Genomic DNA, 24199 nt, shown 5'->3' on the forward strand with positions numbered 1-24199 from the left:
TTTTTGGTAACTAAATTCAAGAATGCATTCCTGTTTCTTTCTTTTTTTTCTTTTTTTTTTTTTTTTGGTTACTCATTCAGGAAAGCCAGCTCAAAAAACACATGAAAAAAAGAATGCTAGCTTCAAAAAGGTAAACACATGGTAGGTGTGTCCAGAAGGAGAACATTTTAAATGCAAAATTCCTGAAAATATTGTTAAGATGGAAGCTGCTATTTTGTCTTCATGGCAAGAAGTTGCCTTCTGTATACACAGTGAATGAAGACAATAAAAATTAGAGGGCTTATTTGAAGACCCTTCACCTAGGCTGAAACCTGAAAGCAGAGCTTTCTGATTGACTGTTGTTTACTGCACAGTCCTCATGCGTGGTTATTCTACTATTAAGAAACAGTTCAGCAGCTGAACATCTAGGATTGTTAGAACAAACTTTCATCCATTTTTCAAGTTATTAATGGGAATCATTCAGAATTTGCTTGTCCTGATCAGAAAAACAGGGTGTTTCTCAGTTGCTGAAGGCTACATGCACATAGGAAAGGGGAAGGTGGGACTGGGTTCTTGGCTGTTGAAAGAAAATGCCAGTGTTTTATTGGAAACTCTTCTTGTCCCAATATATTTTGGGTTGATAGTCTTAATTTACCTTAAAGCATCTTCATTTTGAGGGAAAAAGCATGCTGGACTCTGTGATTTTGGGTATGTAACTAAAACAGACAGTAGGCATGAAGTCTGTTGGTTTAATATTGAGAATACTGTAGCAAAACAGATTGGAGATTAAGTATGAGCAGTACACCTGGATGCAAACCCATGCTTTGGAGGCTTTTGTGTTAACTCTGCTCCAAAGAAAAGTGGTAGCTCCTCTCACAAGCCTTTAGGCTCTTCAACATGAGTAATGAAGCATTGTTGAAGAGAATGTGGGTGACACCTGGCTATCAGTCATCTCTGTGATACCACTGTGATATTGTATGCTGTCAGGCTGCTGTGATTGATTGGCTGTACCCCATGGGATGAACAGTGAGTAGGAAAGAATTGCAGAACATGGCTTGGCTGCAGCTTCCTCTGCCAGGACAGAGGATTTGGGGGCGAAGAAAAAAACCTTACCCAGATCATCTCAAAAAAATAAAAGACTGCCATCCTGAGGGGAGTTGTGAGCATTTAGGGTAGAGAGCAATTATTCCTTCCATGTGTAATGGGACATCACTGATTCTTAATTCCATTTCAGGACAATTTACTGGAGACACATCTGTGATGTAGTAGTGACTTATAGTTAGGAGTGAATGATAACTTGCATGTTAGTTTGATCCTCACATACCCCTGTATGATCTTAGTGGTCTGAGAAAGGAATAATCCATGGACAATTTGCCAGTTAGCTGCAGGGAGGAGGCAGGATTGGGCCCTGAGGTTGGTAAGGATGCAAGCTCCCCTGAGAAGAGTAGGGACTGTGGATCAGCATAGTGTGATGGAGGAGGAGGAGATGAAATTGCCTGCTGAGCTGGGCATCCCAAGGACAGCTCAGAGAAGGGCAGTGATGGCAAGGAATAGAGATTGCTGGTGGCTTTCTAAAGCCTGGATCTGTCAGATCAGGCCGAAACACCCACACAGTCCTTTATTTTCTTTCTTTTGCTGCTTTCCAGGAAGGAAAGTATTATTAGATACTTGGTTCTTGCCAAAATGCTTTGATAAGCATTTAACTTACGTCTTCTTATTTGTTTCTCTTTGTGATCATTACTCAAGTAAGTGCCAGGCCACTCCTTTTATTATATTGAATTCTTGACTTTACAAAATGAAGAGTTGAAAAAAATCAAATTCAAAAAAACACATCAAAAAAAGTAGATTTATTTAAATTGCTAGTGAAGTTCTTCATTACTAAAGCCTGGATCTTACTGATTTCCATGTATATGAACTACCTATATATTGAAGCATATAGTGGCCTGTAGATCTGTTACGGGTGCTGCAATAAGATAAGCCAGAATCATGTAAAGATGTGTGCTTTCTGTGGATAATTGCCCTCCTTTGGATGCTTTCTTGCAAAGTTCAGAACTTCTGGCTCTGAAGTGGGTGGAGGACTGAACTTTTACGCTGCAGAAATCCACATTTGACTTCAGCAAAAATATTTTGGGACAAGTGACCTGACCCTTGCCTTCAGAGGTCTTCCTATAACCCCAATGATTCTTCTCATAATATTGACAGTATTAAATGTGGTACAGAAGATGAAGTTATCAGGAGAAGATGGTGCTGGGTATTTCTTGCTATGATTTGAGATACCATTATTGTTAATCCATTTTCAGTTTTGTCCTGGTTGTGAGAAAGAGCTGCTTGGTGTTCCACTTGTGCAAGTCAGCCTATCCCCTGCCTTGCTTAGGCTGTGAGCTAGACCAAGAGCTGGTGTGAGTGAGGGCAGGGTGGGAGAGGAGGTGATGACAGGAGTTCTTAAAGTATTTATTTATTGAAAGTTCTCTTTAGAATTAATTGATTATTTTTTTAAGGTATTTGAGTTTTTATGTGATGCATAGGTGCCACTACTTCTGGGATGATAACCCCAAGACCTAAGTGTACTTAGCAGATGCCAAGTGTGGGGGAGAAATTGTCTGTTTCTGAAAAAGAGGATTTAAGAGGGTTTTTTCCCCCTCCAGCTGTTTAGGAAAACTAGCACCTTCAATCTGTGTTGGCAGCCTTTTTCATTGGCACCTCATATTGTAATTTGGAGGGGGGGGGGAGGGGACAAGGGCAGGGGGGGTTGCTTTAGCATATTCGGCCTGCAGACTCCAGGTACAGCACTGATGTGATTCTCCTGGTTTCCTGCTGGAGCCTGGAGGTCCTTCTTAGATCTTGTCACTTGAAGTTGAGGGTCATCAAAATAACTTGTGCTCTGTATGATGTCTGCTCAGTGTGGCTTGCTCCCAGTTCAGTCAACAGTAGAGGATAGCAAAAATGTGACCTTTGGTCTTCTGTTCAGGAGCCTTGGGGGTATTGAGGTTTGTTTTATTTTAGCTTTATTTGCTAATTGAATTTAATTGAAAGATACACACTTAAGAGATTTGCCTTTGTTTCAAACCTCCAAACTGGTGGGCTGTTGGGGCTCCTTGCAAGACATAATTTTAAGTGGTTAGAACTGTAGGGCATATACTGACTTCTTTAGTTAGTTGCAGTGCAGATGTAAAGTCAGCCCATAAATCGTAGCCAGTGTTGTGATTACAAATCATTACAATAATGTGAGATTATTCAGTTTGTCACAAATCCTTCTAGACTACACAGTTAAAGTCATAACCACAAGTATAATCCTGTAAGACAAAGTTATTTCATTACACAATCTTTGTCTGGTTTACTGTTCACTTTATTTGATGCCAGATTGAATAACTGAATGTTTCTGTGTAGTTAACTTCAGTAGCAACACTCTGCCAGTTCTGGAGTTAATTTTGCAGTCTTAAAACTATTGATATTGATTAATATAGTAATTAGGCAAAGCCTTGATTTTCATTCTAGTGATGGGAAGATCAACTTTAAAATGATGAAGTTTTAGAAAAGAATTGCTAGTTACGTCCATCACTAGAGCTGTCCTGTCATATGATCAGGAAATAAACGAGTTGTGATACTGGTACATTGTTGGGTAGGTGACTGGAAGGAGGTTGGCACTTTCTTGCAAAAGCGGTGACTGCTGTCACTCTACAGAATTATAGTGAAGTGTGGACAGCTGCTGAACAGGAACAAAATGAATAGTTCACTTGGGAATGGATTTCAGACCATATCAAACCTTTTTGTACAATTTCAGATACCCATCTCATTTCTTATGTGGTACTTGTCTCTTCCTGGCATTGTTGTGATGCTTCCAGTGCAAAGGAAACTCCAGTGAGCCCAGTGACTCAGTGTGTCAGAGTAATTCTGATAAATACCCAGACTGAGATAATCAAAACCCGTCCAGGGATTACATTATTGTCCTACTTATTAATTTTAATGATAATTGAATATCCTTGCCGATTACTCAGGTTGTAAGCTCAGCTCCCCAAGCCCTGTATATTCAATTTCAAAACACTGCTTCTTCAGAGTCTGGTATATGTATGTCGGAGTGGTGGTCTCGATGTGGACAGACAGTGCAGATAGGCAGGAGCTACTGTGTCCTTTGGAGTCACAGTAAGTCTGGCAGAGCCTGTTTCTCAGAGCTGTATAAGTGTATTGACCTGGCAAATGTCTTTAGCCCCCAGGGGATTTGGTTATGGTGCTGCCTGTGTAATATTTGTAAAAGGCTTTTGCTGTGAAGGTGTTGAAGGGAAAGCAGGGAATCTTAAGCAGCCCTTGCTCGGTGTTTGCAAAGCTATTTTGTTTGATGCCACTAGCCCAGGTAAACCTTTTGGACTTCTCTGTTCTCTGCCCCTTTTGAGCACAGCACTACGGAGAGATTTTTTGCTTGCAGGGGTATCTCCTCCAGGGCTAACCTGGGGTGTTTCTCAGCATTGCTGTTTGCAGAGGCTGACCTTGTTGAAGCTGAATGTGCAGAAGTCCCTGTGCATCTCTCCAGGTGTTGCAGATGGTCTTTGTCAGAAGCCAGAATCTATGTTGAGTTTTTTTGTATGAGGGTAGCTTTTCCCAAACTAATTCCCTGGTGCTTCTGGCTGTGCTGGGAGACTACAGTGTCCCCATTGATCAAGGGTAAAACAAGCAACTAAGACCCAAAATGGGGACTAATGCCATTGGTGTTCTGCGTTTTGTTGAACTGGGAATGACCTAAGTTTGCAAGGTCTTGATTACTGCCTTTAAAAAACAGATCGTCCGCTTCCTTCTTTTCAACATTTGTTTTGTTTGTTCAAAAATAAAGCAGCAAAGAGAGAAAGTAGAGTGCAAACAATTTTTCTTCACGCACAGTGCTGTGACCAAAGATATTACTTGGCAAATTTCCTTCCTTCTCTGCTCTGCAGAGTTTTAAAACTGAGAACTGTTTTTTCCTGTATTGCAGCAAATACATAAGGAATCAAAATGATATTAAGGAAGAAAGTTGGGCAACACCCTGCTGTTCAAATATGTCGATTGCAAATCATTGACATTCTAGACATGCTATTTCTGTTTGTTAGTGAGTTATGGTTTCAGTGCTGGTGGGGTAAAACATTCAGTTGGGGAAAAGCACAAGATTGTAGTATTTGCTAGTTCTTATATTTAAAAGAAGAGCAGATTCATGTGTGTGTGAGCTGAAGATAATGGTGGTGTAGCTTCCTAGGATTTAAGGCCACTGGGTCTGTTAACATTATGTAGTTGAATCTCTTGTGGCACGTATGGTGTAGAAACCTGTTCAGGGGTCCTTGCAGCAGGTCTGTAACCTTGATTTGGCCTACAGTGCATCTTCTGGAGAGAGCTTTCTTTGATTTAGTTATCCTCTTGTGGTAAGTCCATATCCCTCTATAGCTTGTACCAGCGTCACTCTGTCCTTATTGTAAGACAAATTAATATTTCTAGCTCAAATTGGTCAAACTTTATTTCTCAGTCAATGGATCTTTCTGTGCCTCTTCTTTGTTAGCTTTACAGGTGCATACTACTCATTTCTCTCTTCTCCTCCCAACAACTGTTTCAAGCAAACAGAGGCCACAAGCAAGTTAGCCACATCCCAGCCTTCTCTAATTTTTTAATGGTTTTTTGCCCTATAAAGTAGGACTTTGATCTCTTGGGTAGCTGTGGACTCTCTTATGTGATCTTCGCAATTTGTCCTAGCTGAAGCGATGCTATGTGAAAAGAAAATGCCTTTCTGAAAGTGATCTTAGAAAATTGTTGCACAACCTTGTTTGCTATGTGAGGCAGATGGATCGCAATGAGAAGAAAATCATCCTTGTGATGGAAGCCAGGTAAAAATGAAGAGGGAATCTTAGTGGCTGCTCAGCTGGTTGCTGTGGCAGGTAGGAGTTGCAGAATGGTGCAAGATGCTCTATGACATGAAAATGTGGGCTAGAGCTGCGCTGAAGACTGTCATCAGGAAACCTGTGGGGTGGTTGTATGGTAAGGGGAGTCCATGGGAGGTGGTTATGCTGCTACAGGAGTGTACCATGTACACAGGTTTTGGTAGGAAGACAGGTTCCTGTTACAGTGGAAGATACAACCTTGGAGCCTCTTAGAGCCCTAGGAAAGGTGGGATTCAGTCCTGGCTCAGCACCAGCTTCTGTGCAAGTAAAGGCAGCATGCCTGCAAAGCCAGATACCTTTCGGCATCTCAGGAGTCTGCATCCCTGAGCAAAGGAGACAGAACCAAAATCACTTGTGTGCTTGGATGGCCTGTCTGATTGCTTCAGTCCACACAAATGCGAAAATTCCCCTTTTGTATGTATGAGTGGTAGAGTTCTTTTGGGCCTGGTCCAATGTCACTTGCTCACAAGGCAAGAGGAAGCTATTGGGAAGCAAGAACAGGTTTTTGTGTCCTTCTCCTAAATGGCTAATTCCTCGACTTGGCACAAAATTTCTTTCACTGCTTACTGTTTTAAGTTTCTTTGTGCACAGTAATTTATGAATGACAGCAAACATTATTAGAAAGCTTTGTGTGTTGTGCACTATGGGGGCAACATTTCAGCATCAGAGTACCATTTCTTCAGTGGTCTTCTTTTCAGTGGGTATGTGTTTTGGTAAGGAGAATGATGTCAATTAACCACATAACCTGCAGAAGTGCTGTTCCCTATGCTAATTAGCTCTTCCTCTGAGAACTGTACTTTTAATTTATTTTTCAAAGTGCATTCACTCATCCTTTTCCTTTCAAACTTCAGCACTTTGTGAAATATGCATCCGGGTTTGCTGAAAGACTCTGAAGCTGACGAGACAAAAATTGAAAGGGGATTGATTTAATGGTTTAATTGCTAAATAATGATGAAACTGTGGTTGTAATTTCATGTTACTGTGAAATGGCCAATCAGTCCATTTTGTAGAGTGAGAGCAAGGCCCAGGATAGAGCTGGATAAATAATCATCTGTAGTTTCTGTGCCAAGTGGTACCTTTCAAGGACTCCTGAAGATTGTGTAAAACTTCTTTTACCAGAAATCCAGACTCCAGACAAGAATTATCTTGCCTAGCTGTAAAATGCTGTTGCTGCAATTTTACTGAGTTCTGTCCATAAGCTGCAGATCAGAGTGTTTGGGGTGGCCAAAATCCAGCAGGTCCTTTTCCACCTGGGATCAGCAAATTGTGATCTCCCACTGTAACCCAAATTTGCTGGAGGAAGGGTTGATTGATAGCAATCTCTTTTCTCATAAGGAAATGCAGCCCCTTCCCATGTCCATATGTTTACTTGCTCTTGCTACTCTGCCTCTCCAACTTCTAACCCACCATTAATCCCAGTGCACCCTGGATAGAAAATAACAGTAGTAAGAGCTTGTAGCTTAACCCAGCAGGCAGAGATGTAGCAATACACCAGTTAATTCATTTTCTGTTTCAACTATTTTGGATAGTTTGTTCTCTTAGGAACCACATGTCTTCAGCCATTTCTGTGTTCTTCACCTCTGCCTTAGGGACTTGGGCCTGGAAGAGACACTTATTGTAACCTGGTGAGGGCAATAAACATGAATCTTAATTCCTGTGTACCCACTCTGTACTCCCACAAGGCATGGGCATGTTGGTGCTAGCTTTAACCCACCTTACTTAGGTGACAAATATATGTGGCTTGTCATAGGCTTGGCTGCCTGATCAGATGCTGCCTTCTGAAACTTCTTTGGATCCCACTTAAAAGTTCTGAATGATGGTTTGACTGTCATGGCAAGTTCTCACTGTGGGTGATTATGCCCTGCCCCCCAATAACAAAGTTGTCTTCCCTTCTCTTCAAAAGCATTCAATTTAAATTCCAGGATCTTTTGTTGGTTAGGCAAAAAGCAAACTAATAACAGATTTTTTTTTTTTCCTCTGTGTATGTGTTGCAGTATTACCATCAGGCTAAGCCATGGTTTACCTCTTGGTTAAGAAAACAATTCGAGTTTTTTCAGTTTCTTCTGAAAACTTCAGCAGCTTTCCTAGACCTTGCATTATCACAGCTGATTGCCAAAGCAGCATTTATTTCTGCGTTGCAGGCATCTCAGCTGAGTATTTGGCACACGATTGTGTTTCCTTTCCTAGCTGTGGCATGTTGACGTTCAAGTGGTTCTTCGGTGGTTGTCAGATACCGGGAGAGAGTGTGGAGGTTGCAGGTATGAAATGTATTCTTTGTGAAATGGTTAGGATATAGGACATCTGTTGCAAACAATTGAGCACATCTGTGTTTCTTCAATTCCAGATTAAAAGAAACATTGCACCTTTGTCCTGCAGATTTACATCCATGTAATTCTGGTGCCTTATTTAAATGGTAACATAAACCTGACACAATGGGAATTAAATTCCGTAGAATAAAAAGTAACTAAAAGTTTCATTATGTGGTGGAATAAGCATGCCAGGCATCCACATGTATAATTTATTACCTATAGTGGGGTAAGTATGATAAACCCATTCTGTTCATTCATTTTTAGATCTTAGCATACTGATTCAGACCTTAACTGAAAGTGAATATACAATCAATGTGAGGCTTTTTATGCAGTTTGAATAATGTAGGCCTGGCAAGGTTCTTTAATTAAATAATTATTCTTTGTTCAATCAGAATAGATTGTTTTGCTGTAGGGATTGCAGGCAAGTACATGCAAAATCTGCCCTGAACTGATCATGTTTTAGCTGCTTACTGTAATCCTGAGTGATAATCTTTGTCACACAAAGCAGTGAGACCAACCCAAAAACCAGGGAAAAAAGTTGCACTCAGATATTAAAAATGTAATGCCTAATTCTGAGGTAATTAAAGAAAATCATGCTAAGATGCAGTTTGTTGGTGCTGTGCACAAAGTTAGAGCTGCCTGACAGGTGGGAAAAGTGGGTTTTGTAGACGGTTCAGATTCACCAGAACTGTCACCAAACCCAAAGTAAGCTAAGGTACTCAGCATGTGGGCAATCAAGAAATCTGGTTTGGGATTTTTACTGGTAACCCCATGTATTCAAGGTGGCAAATGGAGCTGTTAAGGGGAGGTGCAATGAATCGCATGTTGTGTGTGCCTACCGCGCGCGCCAAGTTCCCGTAGGAGGGTCTGCACAGGCAGCGTAGCCTTGTCATTTCTTCTGAGAGTCTTGGAAATGCAAAAAATCTGTTTGGCATGGGGGCTGCTGCTTGTAGCATCACACAAGGCTGGCTTCAGATGGCCCCTGCTGCCACGGCATATCATTAATGCAGCTCACAGCAGCTGGACTGAGAGGACTGCAGTGTTTATTAGGGGAATATAATCATTTAAGCCTGAATAAGCTTCAAAGCTCTAATGTGGCTGTTTGGCCAACAGAAATGAGATGTAAATTTGTGCTGAATAGCCACTGATTACAGAAAGATGATTAATGTGAGGTTTAAAATTGATTTATGGGTGCAGTTGTCAAGGCCTAAGCCATGAATGTAATATTATCTCTATGAAAAGCTTTGGGTAGATTAAAGACCAGGGAGCAGTGGCAAAATAATGCATTTGCTGGAGGATCTGATACAGTGTATGGGCTGTCTGTAATCTAGTCAAATTTTGTATACGCCTGAGAGGTTAGACTTTGCCAATGCAGCACGTGGATAATTGTATCACTTTGCGTGAAATATTCAAAAACCAAGGAGTTTAATCTGCTCTATATGCATTAAATAAACATTTAGATCAAGAATCTTCTTCTTTTTTACTGAAAACTCTTAAATGTGTACTCCCTTGAGGGAAATTTTATGAAGACAACAACAAGGATAAAGAGAAAGAAGGTGAGCTTAGATTTTGCAAATTTTTGCTGTTTGGTGCATTAAAAATAAACCAAATGCTATTTATTGTTTCAATTGAAGTAAACAGTTAGAGTCCCCACAAACATTTTGATTTATTTAAATATTAGCACAACATTAAAGTAATAAGAAAAACTTACTTTCTTGTTGCTTTTCAAAATTGTTCTGTGAAACTTTTGGTCACATCAGATGATGAATAATGTGAAAAATATCCCAAAGCCTTTGAAAATCCAAGCATCCCTAATCCTAATCCTTACCCTACCCTACTCTAAACCTAAGCCTAAACCCTAACCCTACCCCTAACCCACTGTTAACCCCTAACCCAATGTTAGCCCCTAACCCTAAACCCAAACCTAACCCTAAACCTTAACCCAACCGTAAGGCAGCAACCCTAACCCTATCCTTAACACGAAATGCTAATCCCTAAACCATAACCTAACCCTAGCCCTAGGCCCAACCCTAACCCAATCCTGAGTCCTTCTGAAGATCTGGCTCTGTCAGCCTCCCAGTGTTACACCACGTGGCGTCGGTTATACCACGTGGTGTCGGTTATACCACATGGTTTCAGTTATACCATGCCGCGTGGCGTCGGTTATACCACGTGGTGTCGGTTATACCACATGGTTTCAGTTATACCATGCCGCGTGGCGTCGGTTATACCACGTGGTGTCGGTTATACCACATGGTTTCAGTTATACCATGCCGCGTGGCGTCGGTTATACCACGTGGTGTCGGTTATACCACATGGTTTCAGTTATACCATGCCGCGTGGCGTCGGTTATACCACGTGGCATCAATACTGTTGGTTCTGGCCTTTGTTAAGTTGCTCTGCAATGGGTGTATATTAAACAGTGAAAAATGATTTAGTGGTATTTTGTTTCTTCATTGCTTCATTCACGCTCGTCTCCATTGTCTTTCCCTCCATTGCTGGACTGTGATTTGAAATGGATGTTTTAATTCAGATATACAGCGAATTTCAAACCTTTAGAAAAATAAACCTGTGGGAGGGGAGATGGGGTTTCCAGATAACACATTGCTTTGTTCTAGTAAGGGGGTTGGCACAGTCCCTGATTAGGCATGCTGGAGAAGGGCTGGTGCTCCTTTCCATTTCAGTTCTGCTAGCCTCCAGCTGGGTTCTCATTCCATTTGGATTCTGGTGCTGACATCTTCCATTGATCATGCAAATTATCAAAGTCTGAGCTAAACTTCAGTCCCATTTTCATTTTTTTCCCATGTATCTTGGTGTGCAGACTGAAAAAGCTAGGTGACTTTGTCATGATGTTTCTCCATTTTTCAACAGCTTGAATTGTGCAGGTCTCTGAACAGATAACACATTTCATCATAAGGTTGTTCTGAAAATAATTTTTAATGTTTTAATTCTTCTTTCTTACCCGTTTGTTTGGTTGGCACTCTGTGGTGGAAATTGCTGCTTGTGTTTTGAGATGCTATCACAGCTTTCCAGAAATCTGCATTGTTTCTTATCTAGGTAGTGGTGCAGAGCAATCCAGGAATTTTCAACACTTTTGCCTTACAGGGAGTTTTACTGAGAAGTCTCCTGCACAGCCAGCTGCCAAAATGGAAGGTGTGGCAGCAAACTTCAAATGCATGTTACAAATAAAAAAAGAATATTGAAAAATTGTTCAAGTATCAAATTCAAATGTTCACGCAGTAGGAGCTGATGATTATTAAGTTCTCCATGTAACTTTAGGTGGCTGATACATCTTCACATATAGCTCTTCTTGAGAGGAGCAGTCATGCTTTGTCTCATAGTTTCAGTGTGGGGCTCTCCTGTTTGGCATTTTCCCTCTGCTCTGAGCAGTGTGACTGTGTGAGAGCCTTTCTTGACATAACTTCATGAAGGAGGAGGATTTCTAGAAGGCCTGATTGCACTCAGAGTGGTGAAAGGTTGACCTGGGTGGAATTAAAAATATCCAAAACACTGTAAGATACAGAACTATCCACCCAGATGCTTAAGCTCTCAGTTCTAAAAACTGCATTTTTTTTAAAGCTGATGTCTGCTGGCAAGCTGTTCTGAGTATTGGAATGTGTAGTTGGCAGCAGTGGAGCTAGGATGGAGTATGATGGTGTTGTGAACATCTACCCAGCTCATTTTCAGTGCAGCTTTTTTATAGCGGAGATGAAACATCGATCATCTCCCCACCTTTGCTATTCCATCTCCTGCCCTTTGTCCCAGTGCAAAGCCAAATGTGAAACCTTGGTGCCAAGTGAAATTGAGTCTTGTTAACTCTTGATGTGGGGGGGAGTAGCCTTTAACAGAAAGCAAGACCCTTTTTCTCCTCTTAGCATCTTTGCTGCCCACACATTGCCGGGGGTCATTCAGAAGCACGTATCTGGCAGTTCCTGTAACTGCTGAGGTGAGAATTTGCCCTTTTAGTGGGAGGTGGGTGGAAGGGGGTGATAATGGAAGTGACTTTCTGAGTATGCTTTCTGCTAGGTACATATCACATGTGGACTAGGGAATATGTGTTTGGCTAATACAGAGATTGAGAAAAACATCCAGTAGTGTGACATGGCACATCTCAAAATCATGCTTTGAATTTCCAGTTCGTACCTCTTTGCTATTTACTTCGCCCCCACATACGTTTTAGTTTATGAAAAATGATCCTTAGCTTCTAGCTGGGAAATCTCCTGTAATGAGTGAGGAAACTCATATTTACTTCAGCTTATTAACCTCAGGATATTCTGAAGCTGTGCGTTAACCGGACTATGCAGCTTAGTAACCAGAGTGGCGTTGTAAGAAACAGCAGGAAACTGCAATCCACTAGTAAAACAAGAAGAGTAGCCTGAAAGTTAGAGTGTTCTTACTTTCATTTTATTTTCCTGGTTGGAGAAATTGGGAATGTGCCAAGCCACCAGAAAATGTAAAGTTCCTTCTTCAGAAACTCAGCTTTCATTAGGCCAGATTTCTGCCTGAGTAGGGAGATTAATCAGATACTCTCTATCCTCTGTTATCCATTATGGTTTTTGCTTGACTAGTAACTGCTGTCAGTAGGAATATATATCTGTATGTATAAATGTCCCAGTTGTAAAATTGCCATCCAAATGAGGCTTGAGTCTCCGGTGGGGGCACTGTCAGATGTATGGAAATAGTAAAATCCCAGGTTGCAACTGCTTCTGGTATTTAAAGGTTTTAGTAAACACTGTTCCAAATGTTGTTTGCATTGAACACAGTTTCTTTTTGACACTGGCTCCTGCCCTTAAAATGAGCTCTAAAACCCCAAAAACAGTCTGGGAATATGTAAAAATAGCTTCATCTTTTGCACTATAAAGTGGATATTGGTATTGGAAAAGTTTGCACAAGTAATAAATTTTTTGTTGCTTGGTAGCTGAAATTTAAAGCAGTGTGTTTGAGGCTGAAAGAAGTAGTTCATATTACTCCAGAACAGTTTTTTCGTATTTTTTTAATCTGCCCTCTTTTTTGTTTAGACTCAAGAAGAAAAGATGGTAAAGACATGGTTTGTGAGGCTGTTAGATTAACTGGTTTCTCCTTTACTAATTTTTTTTATTGTTGTTCCCTCTCCTCCTGTCCTACCTGGATCCAAGTACATGAAATTCTTTGGTTTCCTGATTATTTTTATTTCAAACTTGTCATTTACTGGGAAAAGTCACGTGGCTCTAGTTGGTGTCCTTCCACTGGTTGATGTGGGGCAGGAGTGGGGAAGCTGCTGAGCTGTCCTAGTGAGCAAGCATCCTGCCCCAAAATAGAACTTGAGTTTTAAACCTATGTGGTTACCCTGGCACAAGTGCTTAAAAATTGTTGCCCAAGAGTGCTGTTTAGCAGGGTCCAGTGACCTGGTACTGATGGAAAAAGCTGGACAAAGCTATTTTGATGTCTCTGCTCTGCTCCTCGCACTGCTCACCCATTGGGAAGAGCAGACTTGCAAACAAACGTGCAGCACTGTTACGGGTTTACTATATTTTTCTACTGCTTGAGAGTGGTTTGGGTCATTGTCCCTTGCTGTGAGGGGGAACCAGGCTTCTCAAGTGCCCCATCCAGGTGCTGGTGGACTCTTGCCATGATCAGTAGGTCACATAGGTTATACATACACCTCTTGCCAATGCCAGTGTTCAAGATAAAACAAATTGTTTTGCTCCTGCCAGTCCTGAGGTTAGCATTGCTGTGGAGAGAGCTAAAAGTAACATGACTTTTGGGTGCATTGTCTTTTGTGTTCTTGTTCTTTGAGCAAGCAAAACCCATTTAATGAAGACTGAAACACCTCCAGCAAAATGAGGCTCTTGCTTAATCTTACGGCTCCCAGGCTGAAAATCTGAGCAATGCCATGTATCACAGTTTGTGTTGATAACACTGGCAGTATTTGGTGGCAGGATTTGAAGTACCTGAATCTTGGGACTGGCCTGTTTGTAATTACTGTTTTGCAGTAGGCAAGATAGTGACATAGTCAGCCTTATTTTACAACTAGCACAGCCCTGCAAAACCTGCAGTGCAGAAGAAAAGATATGTGGTGCTCTGCCTGGCTTTCACTAGAGATTTAGCCTTACGTAACCTCGCCGAAGTCACTGAAACTGCACAGAGGAGAGCCTGCTGCTTGTTTGCTATAACTGTGTAGTACGATAGCAAGTGGAAACCAGCAGGCAGCTGGAAAAAAAAAAAAAAACAAAACCCCGCAAGTTTTTGGGTTTTGTGATGGGAGGGAAGAAGCAGGTTGCAAGATAAAGTTGAGTAGTGGGAGGGAACATTTGTGTGGGAGCTAAGCTGGAGGCTATTGATTGGCAGCCAGGTCTTAACATCAGCTGCATAAAAGGAAATCGAAGAGTCTGCCCGAATATTACCAGGATGAAAGGCAGGATAGCTAGTACTGAGCCGAACATCAGGCCGGTTTGCCCTTCTGAAAGGGCGTCAGGTGTCCCCTTTTGACTTGGCATAGGGATTGCATAGCACCATGCCATGCTGTCCGCTGCACCAGTATGTGCTCGTGGTGGGCTTGACAGAAGTATTTTGAGGTAAAATTGCCTTTCTGTGGGCAAAGCACATAGAGTGTCTCTGATGCTTCCACACATTCAAAGCCTGAGATCAGAGATCTATGCCAGGCTTGCTTTTTTCCAAAAGAGAAAAAGGTAAAATACATAAATCCTTTTTTAATTTTACATCTTTGTGCCAGCAGATACCTGAGTTAACATGCATTTGTTGCAGAGCTCTGTGTGGTGGGGTGGAAAAATTAAATAGGAGAGGATGAGGCTTCTCCTACCACAGAGCCTGTGAAATAGGGAGTGGGAAGAGAGGCAGATTTCACAGCCCTTGGAGTGAGGGAGTCCTGCTGGGAAGGTTTCAGGTAAGTCTTAGGAACACCTTTGTTTAATGTTCTTAAGCTCCCTTTTCCTCTTAAGATTCCTAGGATTTTGCTAAATGCCTTATTTTTTTTCACCTGTGCAAGGATGTGTGGAATTAGGAGCAAGGCTTGAAATGTCTACACTGACTTTAGTGGATGCTAAAGAAAGTGAGTGAGTTACTGAAGACCAATAACAAAAACTCGTACTGCAACCCTCCCATCCCCTAAAAACCAAAGAAACAAAAGCTCTGAAATTTTCATCCCTGCTGTCAGTATTTGGTTTTGGGGCAGCAGCCTTTCGCTGTGCTGTGGTAGCAAATTGCACTCCTGGAAATCTCCAAGATTAGAAACAAGCCTAAGTAGCAGACAGCTGGTGAATGTGTTCTAAAATTGTCCATTTAACCCAAGGCTGCTCCACAGAATGCTTTTTTAACTCTCATGTCTTTAGTTAGAGGTGTGATATCTTTGGCCTTTCTGTAGACAGCCAGCCTGTATGAACTGTGTGCTTCCTATTGATGGAGCTGCATTTTTACTCTCCAGCAGTAGTGTGCTGGAAATTTCTGATTCAGAAATAGGTCTTCTATGAATGATTTAACATCAGGCCATTGAAATGCGTTTGTGTTTTCCTTCTTAGGGCTATTAAAGATGTAGAGAAAACATTTACCACCAAATTAATGGTTGCATTTTTGTTTTAATCCTGCAGATGGGGTTGATTTATATCTCAAAAAACACATGCTGCAGAGAGCAATTACAACATTACACAATTTTTCAGTTGTACTTAACTTTTTTTTCATGCCAAAAATTTTCATCTAGATGCTGTCTCTTTAATGTGGTGGGTTTTCTTTTTCATTAACTGTAAGGCACTACATTTCATCTTCTGGTTTGTATTTCTTTGTTGGCTGAAAGACTCATCTGAGGTCTGTAGTGACTGGAAGCTGGGACCAGGAAGAAGGTGCAGGGGCTCTTACTGCCATCTCCATCTCGTGGAGGGATGTAAAAGCAGAAGGGTGGCAGGTTGCCTGCAGTCTCTGGGGTAGGCAGATCCAGCTGAAGAGAAAGAAATAGTGTAGTCCTACATGCAGATAGGAGAGAAGAAGATTAAATGACAGAGCAGAGATCTTGCACAATACTGGCTGCTCTGATAAAATCTGGTTGACTTTCCCTTGAGGATTATACAGAGATAAGCAGCCTTAGCTCATTAGCACCTCCCCTTTCTCATGCTCTGATGATTGCTTTAGGTTTGATGGCAGGTGGTGATGACAGGATTTGCTGGGATCTGGGGTGCAGTACTGGAAGCGCAGCACATCCTGAAGCCTGAGATGTGTCGTGTGCCATTTCTTGCAGCTGAGATTAGACTCTAGCTCAGTTGATTGAGGTATTTATGCTTGGACCTTTCTCCTCATGGTGTTTAGTGCTCTCAGTGCATGAAAGCAACCATTAGACTCACTGCACTTAGTATTTCAACAAATGAACTTTGTACTTGCTCCCAAAAGCACAACTCCTAAAGCAGCAGTGGAAATGAGCTTAACTTCATAACTCTGGGGAGCATCACAGTTGGGTCCTTGAAAATTGACCTGGCAAGTATGAAAATAGTCAAGTGATGTTTTTCAGCATGCCATCAAGTTAGGTCACCAATGATATTACTGCAACATCACTAAAAGTCATTGAAAGTGTCAGTTCCATGAAAGAAACTATGCATTAATGCTCTCTAAATGTTGTACGGAGTTACACTGTGTACCTTGTAGCCATCCATACACATCTCCATTTGATAAACTGGTCTGAGCAATTTCCAGTCCTGAAATGCTTTGCACCACTTCCTGCTGGAAATTAACACTTTTTCCTATATGCTCGTTGATGTGAGCAGTTGTTTGAGTGATCCTCTGACCTTCAGCCAGAAAAAAAGCAAAGTTAAAGTCGTCATATATATCCTAGGCTATATTGGGATGTGCTCATCTGTCCCCTCGGCTGATTTGGCAGGGATGTCCCTGTGGGTTGGGGGAAGTGGAGGGTTACTCTCCCTCTCTCATCAAATGGAGAATCACCACCACCTTCATAAAAATAAGACTTCACCTTTATATGGTGTCATGTTTTAACCACAGCCAGCAGTTAAGCACCACACAGCTCCTCTGACTCCCCACCAGCAAGTGAGCAAATCAGAAGGGTAAAAGTAAGAAAACTCATGAGTTGAGATAAAGATACTAAAATAATAGGTAAAGCAAAAGCTGCACACACAAACAAAGCGAACCAAGGAATTAATTTACCATTTCCCATGGGCTGCCTGGTGTTCAGCCATTTCAGGTAAGCAGGGTGGTATTTTCATTCCAGTCTCTATCCATGGGCCCTTTGGACCAGACCATTTGGGATAATGTTGGAATGAGCTATTCTCCTTGCCTCTGCTCCTTTTTGGGCTTAGCCACAGACTTCATTCCCTTAGGATTTTACCTGCTCAAAGTGGAGCCTTATCTCTGTGCCACAGTGGTGCTTTGCCACTGCTGGCATCAGAATGTTCCCAGGCCCAGCAGAGTAAGGTGATCAGCAGTTCAGCAAGCAGCAGAACCAAGGAGCCGCCACTAACCAGCACCAGGCTTTAGTGTGTAGTGAGGCAATCAAGCCCCATGGCAAGCTCAGGAACCCGTCAATGAATAGCTAAACAACAATAACAGCTATAAATTCAATCTAGCACATTCTAATCAAACCTGTCATTATCTCAAACCCTTCCAGCCCTACACTGGCCATCAGAAAGGACTATTGTGGTTTAACCCCAGCTGGCGGCTAAGTGCCACACAGCCATTCATTCGCTTCCTCTGCAGCGAATGAGTGAGCAAATCAGAAGGGTAAAAATGAGAAAACTCATGGGTTGAGATAAAGGCACTAAAATAGGCACAGCAAAAGCCACACACACAAGCAAAGTAAACTTGGAAACACCACTTTCCATAGGCAGGTGGGTGTTCAGCCATCCCCATGAAATCAGGGCTCCCTTACATGTAATGTTGACTTGATAAATGCCATGATTCTTCCTGTCCCCAATGCTTTCTTCTTGCCCTAGTTTTATGTGCTGAGCATGACACCATATGGTCTGGAACATCCCTTGGGCCAGGTGGGATCCAGCTGTCCCAGCTGTGTTGTCTCCCAACTCCTTGTGCACCCCCAGTCCCCTTGCTGGTGGGATGGGCTGAGAGGCAGAAAAGGCCTTGACTCAGTGTTAAGTGCTGGCTTAGCAGTCACTGAAACATCTCTGTGTCATCAACAGTGTTTCTAGCACAATCCTAAACATAGCCCCATACTAGCTGCTATAAAGCAAATTAACTCTGTTCTAGCTGAAACTAGCACAGTGTTTGACAGATTCATTGGAAGTATGTGTGTACAGCATATTTATCACTTAAATTAACCACAGTAATTGAAGAATGGTGTTTTTCTGCTTTTAATTTCATGTATCAAAACCTCCCTATTTAGTGAAACATAGAAAATCTAGCTGCAGAATTACTCATGTTGCATACCTTTCCTGTGTGTTTTCTCAGTGACTCTCCTTATAACTGTTAATTGCCTCTCCTAAAGTTAGGCATGAATCCTGCACAGGTCTGCCTGGCTTTCACTGCAGACATATCTTTGTCCAATTCTGTGGCGCTACCAGGTGACAAGTACATCTTAATCACAGTAGGATTGTGGTCTGTTTAAGCGCAGAGACATAAAAAAGGGTTAGAAATGAAAGTACTGTTTGCCATGGCAAAAATGTCTTCGGGTTAGGTCTTGGAAGACTGGTGGTGGAACTCTGCACATCACAGTGGGCATGTCTTCCTGCACAAGTCCCCACTTTCACATCCCATGTCAGGAAGGAGAAGAAATGTTTTTCTGATGGTGGCATTTAGAATTCATTTTGGGCTGTACCATCACGTTATTTTCCTATGTCACTTGTTGCTGATATTTTAATTTAAAATGGAAAACGACGTTTCCCTTAAAAAGATCTTCATTGTTATATTGACTCTGAGAGTGTTCTGTGTCAGCTCTGTAGTAGTGGCATCTGGGCTGAGAACACTCTCAACTTTATCTCAGGCTGTATTTCCAAGGAAAAAATTTGGCCTTTGGCCCTCAGAAGATAGGCAGCTTGGAATATAGCTACTACCTTGTACAGGACTACCTGTGAATTATGCTCTGTGCATTTGCTTTGTGCTGCATCCGCAGCTGTGACCGAGTGTGTGCAGGAATGCTGAGGAGAGGGTGGAGCAGGCTTTGGGAATTAAGCTCTTGCAGACAAATGGGTCAAAAGTAGAAGGGAGCAAAACTGAAACCAACACTGGCTCTCCTGGGTTCTTTGCTGCACTTAGATGGTTAATCTGATCTCTTAATGCAACTCTATGGTTCTCAAAAGCAGAGAGGAAATGCTAATGGGTATCTGTTGTAGGCACAGTGGTGGTGCTGCTGACTCTGCTGCATCAGGAAAAAGCACTCCTTCCAAGTGATGCCCTTCAGAGCATGGCTAAAATAAAATGAACTGTTGCTACTGTTCCCACAAAGAGCTGAAAAAGTTGCCTGGAGCTCTGCTTAAAAACCTGTGTAGCACATAAACAGCTCAAGATTTGCAGATCCCTGTAACCTGTATAGGAAGTAATCCTCTATTTGCATGAGCAAGAACTCTCTGACTAGCACACTTGGGGAGAGCAAAGGCCTATTTATTTTGTGTATCACTCAATTCCACTGATTTTCTGGCATACTGTTTGGTGGGGGGGAATAGCTTGTAGAAGTGTGGTTTTTGTTGTGTGGGGCAGTGATTTGAGCATGTGGTAGAAAGGAGCCTGGAGGAATGGGGACAGACAAAGTGTAGATAGCTTTTTTTTTTCTCTCCTGTGTGGATGCATTGGGAAAGCCCAAGGAAATGGCCCCATCTGCTTTTGTTTTGTTTTCTAACTGAGAACTAGTGGACAAACCCAGCAATATGTTTTCCCACTTTTGGACTGCCTAAAACAAAAGGTTTTAACTAGCATCCTTTTCTATTCATGAAGGATCTTTCGTCTGACTTTATCGGGAATGTGTTGAGCCTCTAGTACAGAAATCTTGGCAATTAAAACATTTTTCCCCCCGAAAGTCCCAAGCGCTGAAGCACAAGATATTCTTAGATAGGAAAGCTAAGAGTTCACATGAGTTATGACTGTTTCAAAAACTACTTTTCCTTTTTATACAGTGGGAAGAAATTGGTGAGGTGGATGAAAACTACGCTCCGATACACACATACCAAGTATGCAAGGTAATGGAACAGAATCAGAACAACTGGCTTCTGACCAGCTGGATCTCTAATGAAGGGGCATCCCGCATCTTCATTGAGCTCAAATTCACCCTGAGGGACTGTAACAGCCTTCCAGGAGGACTTGGGACCTGCAAGGAGACTTTTAACATGTATTACTTTGAATCAGATGATGAAGACGGGAGGAACATCAAAGAAAACCAGTACATCAAGATTGATACCATTGCTGCTGATGAGAGCTTCACAGAGTTAGACCTTGGCGACAGAGTAATGAAGCTTAACACAGAGGTGAGAGACGTTGGGCCCCTAACAAAAAAGGGATTTTACCTCGCTTTCCAGGACGTAGGTGCCTGCATTGCCCTGGTCTCCGTGCGTGTGTACTACAAGAAATGCCCATCAGTAATCCGCAACCTGGCCCGCTTCCCTGACACCATCACGGGTGCGGATTCCTCGCAGCTCCTGGAGGTGTCAGGTGTCTGCATCAACCACTCAGTGACTGAGGAGGCACCGAAGATGCACTGCAGTGCTGAGGGGGAATGGCTGGTGCCCATCGGGAAGTGCTTGTGCAAGGCAGGGTATGAGGAGAAGAACAACACCTGCCAAGGTAAGGGTTTGCAGGGAGGGTGCTGTGTGAGCTTCCAAGGCGGTGTGCAGTCTGGGCTTTCTTCTGTTTCATGGTTTTTGTGCCTGGTTGAGTTGACAGTGGTGGGTCAGGTTCTCACTTCCTCTGAGGTCCTTTGAATAACTGTTACAGCAGGAAGACAGAGGCTTTGGGTGGATGTTGTGGCACTTGACACCTATGTGCAGGTGCTTCTGGTGCTTACAGGGCTGAGAACAAAGAGAATCTGGCATTCTGCTATTACCTTTGGAGCACTGTACTGTTGGGGCCATGAGGCAATTGTAGTCTCAGCTGTTATTTAGAGATTTATGTTATTTTTCTTCAGTATCAGCATTTCCTTATGGGTCTTAGAAGCCTGGTTTCTTTTTTTCTGGACTGTACCAGGGAATGTTTGAAGTTAATCTCTTTATAGAAGATGCATTTTGTTTTTGTATTTGAAGGAGTATGTTTTTCTGTCTTTATCACTCTGTGGGGGGCTGGGTATTTGATGTGGTGTGAGTTGATTGATTTTCCTCTCTGGTAAATAATTTAATACAAAGCTGCTCAGCTGTTCAGAGTTAAACTTAAAGCCCCACTGATAAAAATGCTTCCATATGTGCAGAAGTTTTCACACAAGTAGCTGGCTGAGGTTCCCAAGTTGCTGGTCAGCACAGATCTCCTGAATCATCAGAGGCCTTGTGCAAGAGATCTAGGGTATCTAAAGTTCAAGACCTTTAAAAGAATACTTAAAAAGAACAGCAATAGACTCTGAGTATATGATCTCATTTTATGGTTTGTACTACATGCTTGTTTATAAAATCTGCCCTTCCATTGTAAATACGTAATAGCCTAAAACTAACTTGCTTGTAAAAGAGAAGGGTAAACAAATAAAGATTTCAATACAGTTTGCTTTTTGCAAAATTAATATATATTGGTCATCAGCCCCACCTTAATTGTCTTCTCTTTGCAGCCACTTAATAATGGATAATAATAGATACTGTGGGGAAGGCAGAGGAATTCCACTTCAACCTAAGTCTGTGTTGCATTTTCTCTTCACCTCACTCCAGACACTCACTATTGCTGTTTGTAGTGTGGTACAAAGAATAGATTAGTGCATTTCCACAGCAAACTGTGGCCTTGATCCTTTAGTCCTCGGTCACAGGCTTGTGCCCCTGGAGATAGTTCGAGTCTTCAAGGGCTGACATGGAGAGAAAATGTAATGTTTGAGAGAAATGTTTGTGTTGGAGAAAGCTCTGCTGAGCAGCATGTGGAGTGATTTTTGACCAGAATAGTCTCCTTTTTCTACAGATGTAGTCAGTACAGCAAAATCTGTCTTGGCTTTGCTTTTGCTGTGCTAATAAAGATATTTCTCCTTTTTAGGGGGGAAGAAGAGACTGACTTGATGTTTGATACTGTACAAGGGGGGAGCTAAGATCAACATTATCCCAAGTTGAGGAAATACAGGCTACCGCAGACAAGGGATGTGGGTCAATAGATCAGCAAGGTTTTGCTTAATTATGGCAGAAAATACCATGTCACAAAGTGACAGACACTGGTTTATTGCTAGGTCTAGACACTGAGGTCAGTCCACCTGTAAGAATTTTTGGAGGAAAGGAGTCCTCTGTTGGTCACCTTTCAAGTCCTGTCCTCTGATGTTGCATGAGGATTTCTCAAAGCACTCTTAGAGGTCTCAAAAACAAAGAAAACACCATTAAAAAACCAACTAAAAACCAAAACACCAAACCCCAAAAACTACGGATTTAAACCAGAAATCTGAGACTATCATTGAAGAACCTGCACTGCCTGTAGAGGGATTGCATCTCTGGCAGTGTTGAGATAGCAACCTGGGGTGTGCTTTCAGAAGGCCTTCGTGATTAAAGGTTGTGCTTTCCATTTTTGGGTATGGGTTGGGTTCTTTTTAATTTGCTTTTCTTAATCAAGAGGACAGTATCTGGCCTCCCAATTTATGACCTTGTTGGGTAGGCCTGTGATCATAATTAGGAAGTGTAAAGATACTTTGTGGTGGTGTATCCCTGCCTTGTTCCTAAGGTATATCCACATAAATTACTCTTTACTTCACCTACAGCCTGCACCCTCAGCAGGAGTTTAGCACTTTAATTCCTCTAGAGGTGTTAAAGCCAGTAATTCTTTTTTGCGGGATAGCCCTAAATTCTATCACCAAATCAGTGGGACTCGAGTGCCTGTGGCAAATTTTGTTTGAGGACTCCATTTGGATGTCCTGTGTTTAACCCAGGTCGTTGTGCCAAGCATTCCCTGCTGGTTGGCTCTGAGATGCTCAGTTGATAGGAGGCATTCAGCCTTAGGCCGTTCAGGAGGTCCGCATTCAGCGTGTATGGAGTTCGTGTTGATATCCCGTGTGAGTAAAATGCTTTCTGGTGTGGTTATTGTTATTCACAAAAACGAGATTGTCTTCTAGGGCAGTGAAGTTAAACTTTGCATCCCTAAGCAGAGTAAGTAACACCAAGAAAGGTCCTGTGTATCTGTAAATGCCGAACTTTTTTTTCAGTCTGATTGATGTTAAGGAAATGCACTCCATGCTCCTGGCTGACATAATGATGATCTTGGCACTCTGCTGTGTAGCTCTCACAAACACCTAAATAACTTCTGACCTTTGGTTTGTAAATCACTTGGGTGCATCTTGCAAGTGGTCTCCCAGTTTGCTTTCACTTAGTAAGCAGGTTTTTCGTGACCGTGCTTTGGGAAACATTTTCAGCCCAGAAGAGCCTGGCTTTGTTTATTAAAATTTCTACTGCAAAGATGACATTTTCTAATCTCTAGTGTCACGTCTGGACAGAGCAGACTACACTCTTTTATTAGAGGTGATGTAAATCCCAGTCATCCTCACAAACATATGGGAACTATTGAAATCCCTTCTGCCTACAAATCATTAATTGGCAACGATGTTCTGAATTCATCATCTTGTCAGCAGGGTTCCTGTTTGAAGAAGGCACTGACAGTAACAGCTGAGCAGTTTCTCTCACTGGGGACTCTGAGGTTGTAAATATGACATGGTCTAAGCTCCTTATGTAATGTGCTCACCCTCTCAATTAATATAGGCAGCTAGGTAGTAGTTACTGTGAAAACCCAAACTACTTGGATTTTTACACCTCCTTTGGCAACATGGCACATTTATCAGCAACTGCTAGGGACAGCTAGAGGTAAATCGTGACTGTGTTGGGACATGTTTGTAAAGGAACAGTGTTAAGGTTCATTATTCACAGGAATAAATTGCTATGCTAGTTACTAAGAGAAATGAAAGTGGTTGCTCTGTGAATTTCGATGCTG

The 24199-nt window shown here is 42.1% G+C and overlaps 1 protein-coding gene across 10 annotated transcripts in view; it reads left to right on the plus strand.

Moving 5' to 3' along the window:
• The window catches only part of EPHA5 (EPH receptor A5), a 202175-nt gene that overhangs the window by 23757 nt on the left and 154219 nt on the right, over window positions 1-24199 (plus strand). For all 10 annotated transcript variants that reach the window (XM_032108940.1, XM_032108934.1, XM_032108935.1 and 7 more), the window contains exon 3: window positions 20236-20899. In XM_032108940.1, the coding sequence (XP_031964831.1) occupies window positions 20236-20899 (664 nt within the window). The remainder of the gene's footprint in view (window positions 1-20235; window positions 20900-24199) is intronic.

Source organism: Corvus moneduloides, chromosome 5 (assembly GCF_009650955.1).
Source record: "Corvus moneduloides isolate bCorMon1 chromosome 5, bCorMon1.pri, whole genome shotgun sequence".
Lineage (NCBI taxonomy): Eukaryota > Metazoa > Chordata > Aves > Passeriformes > Corvidae > Corvus > Corvus moneduloides.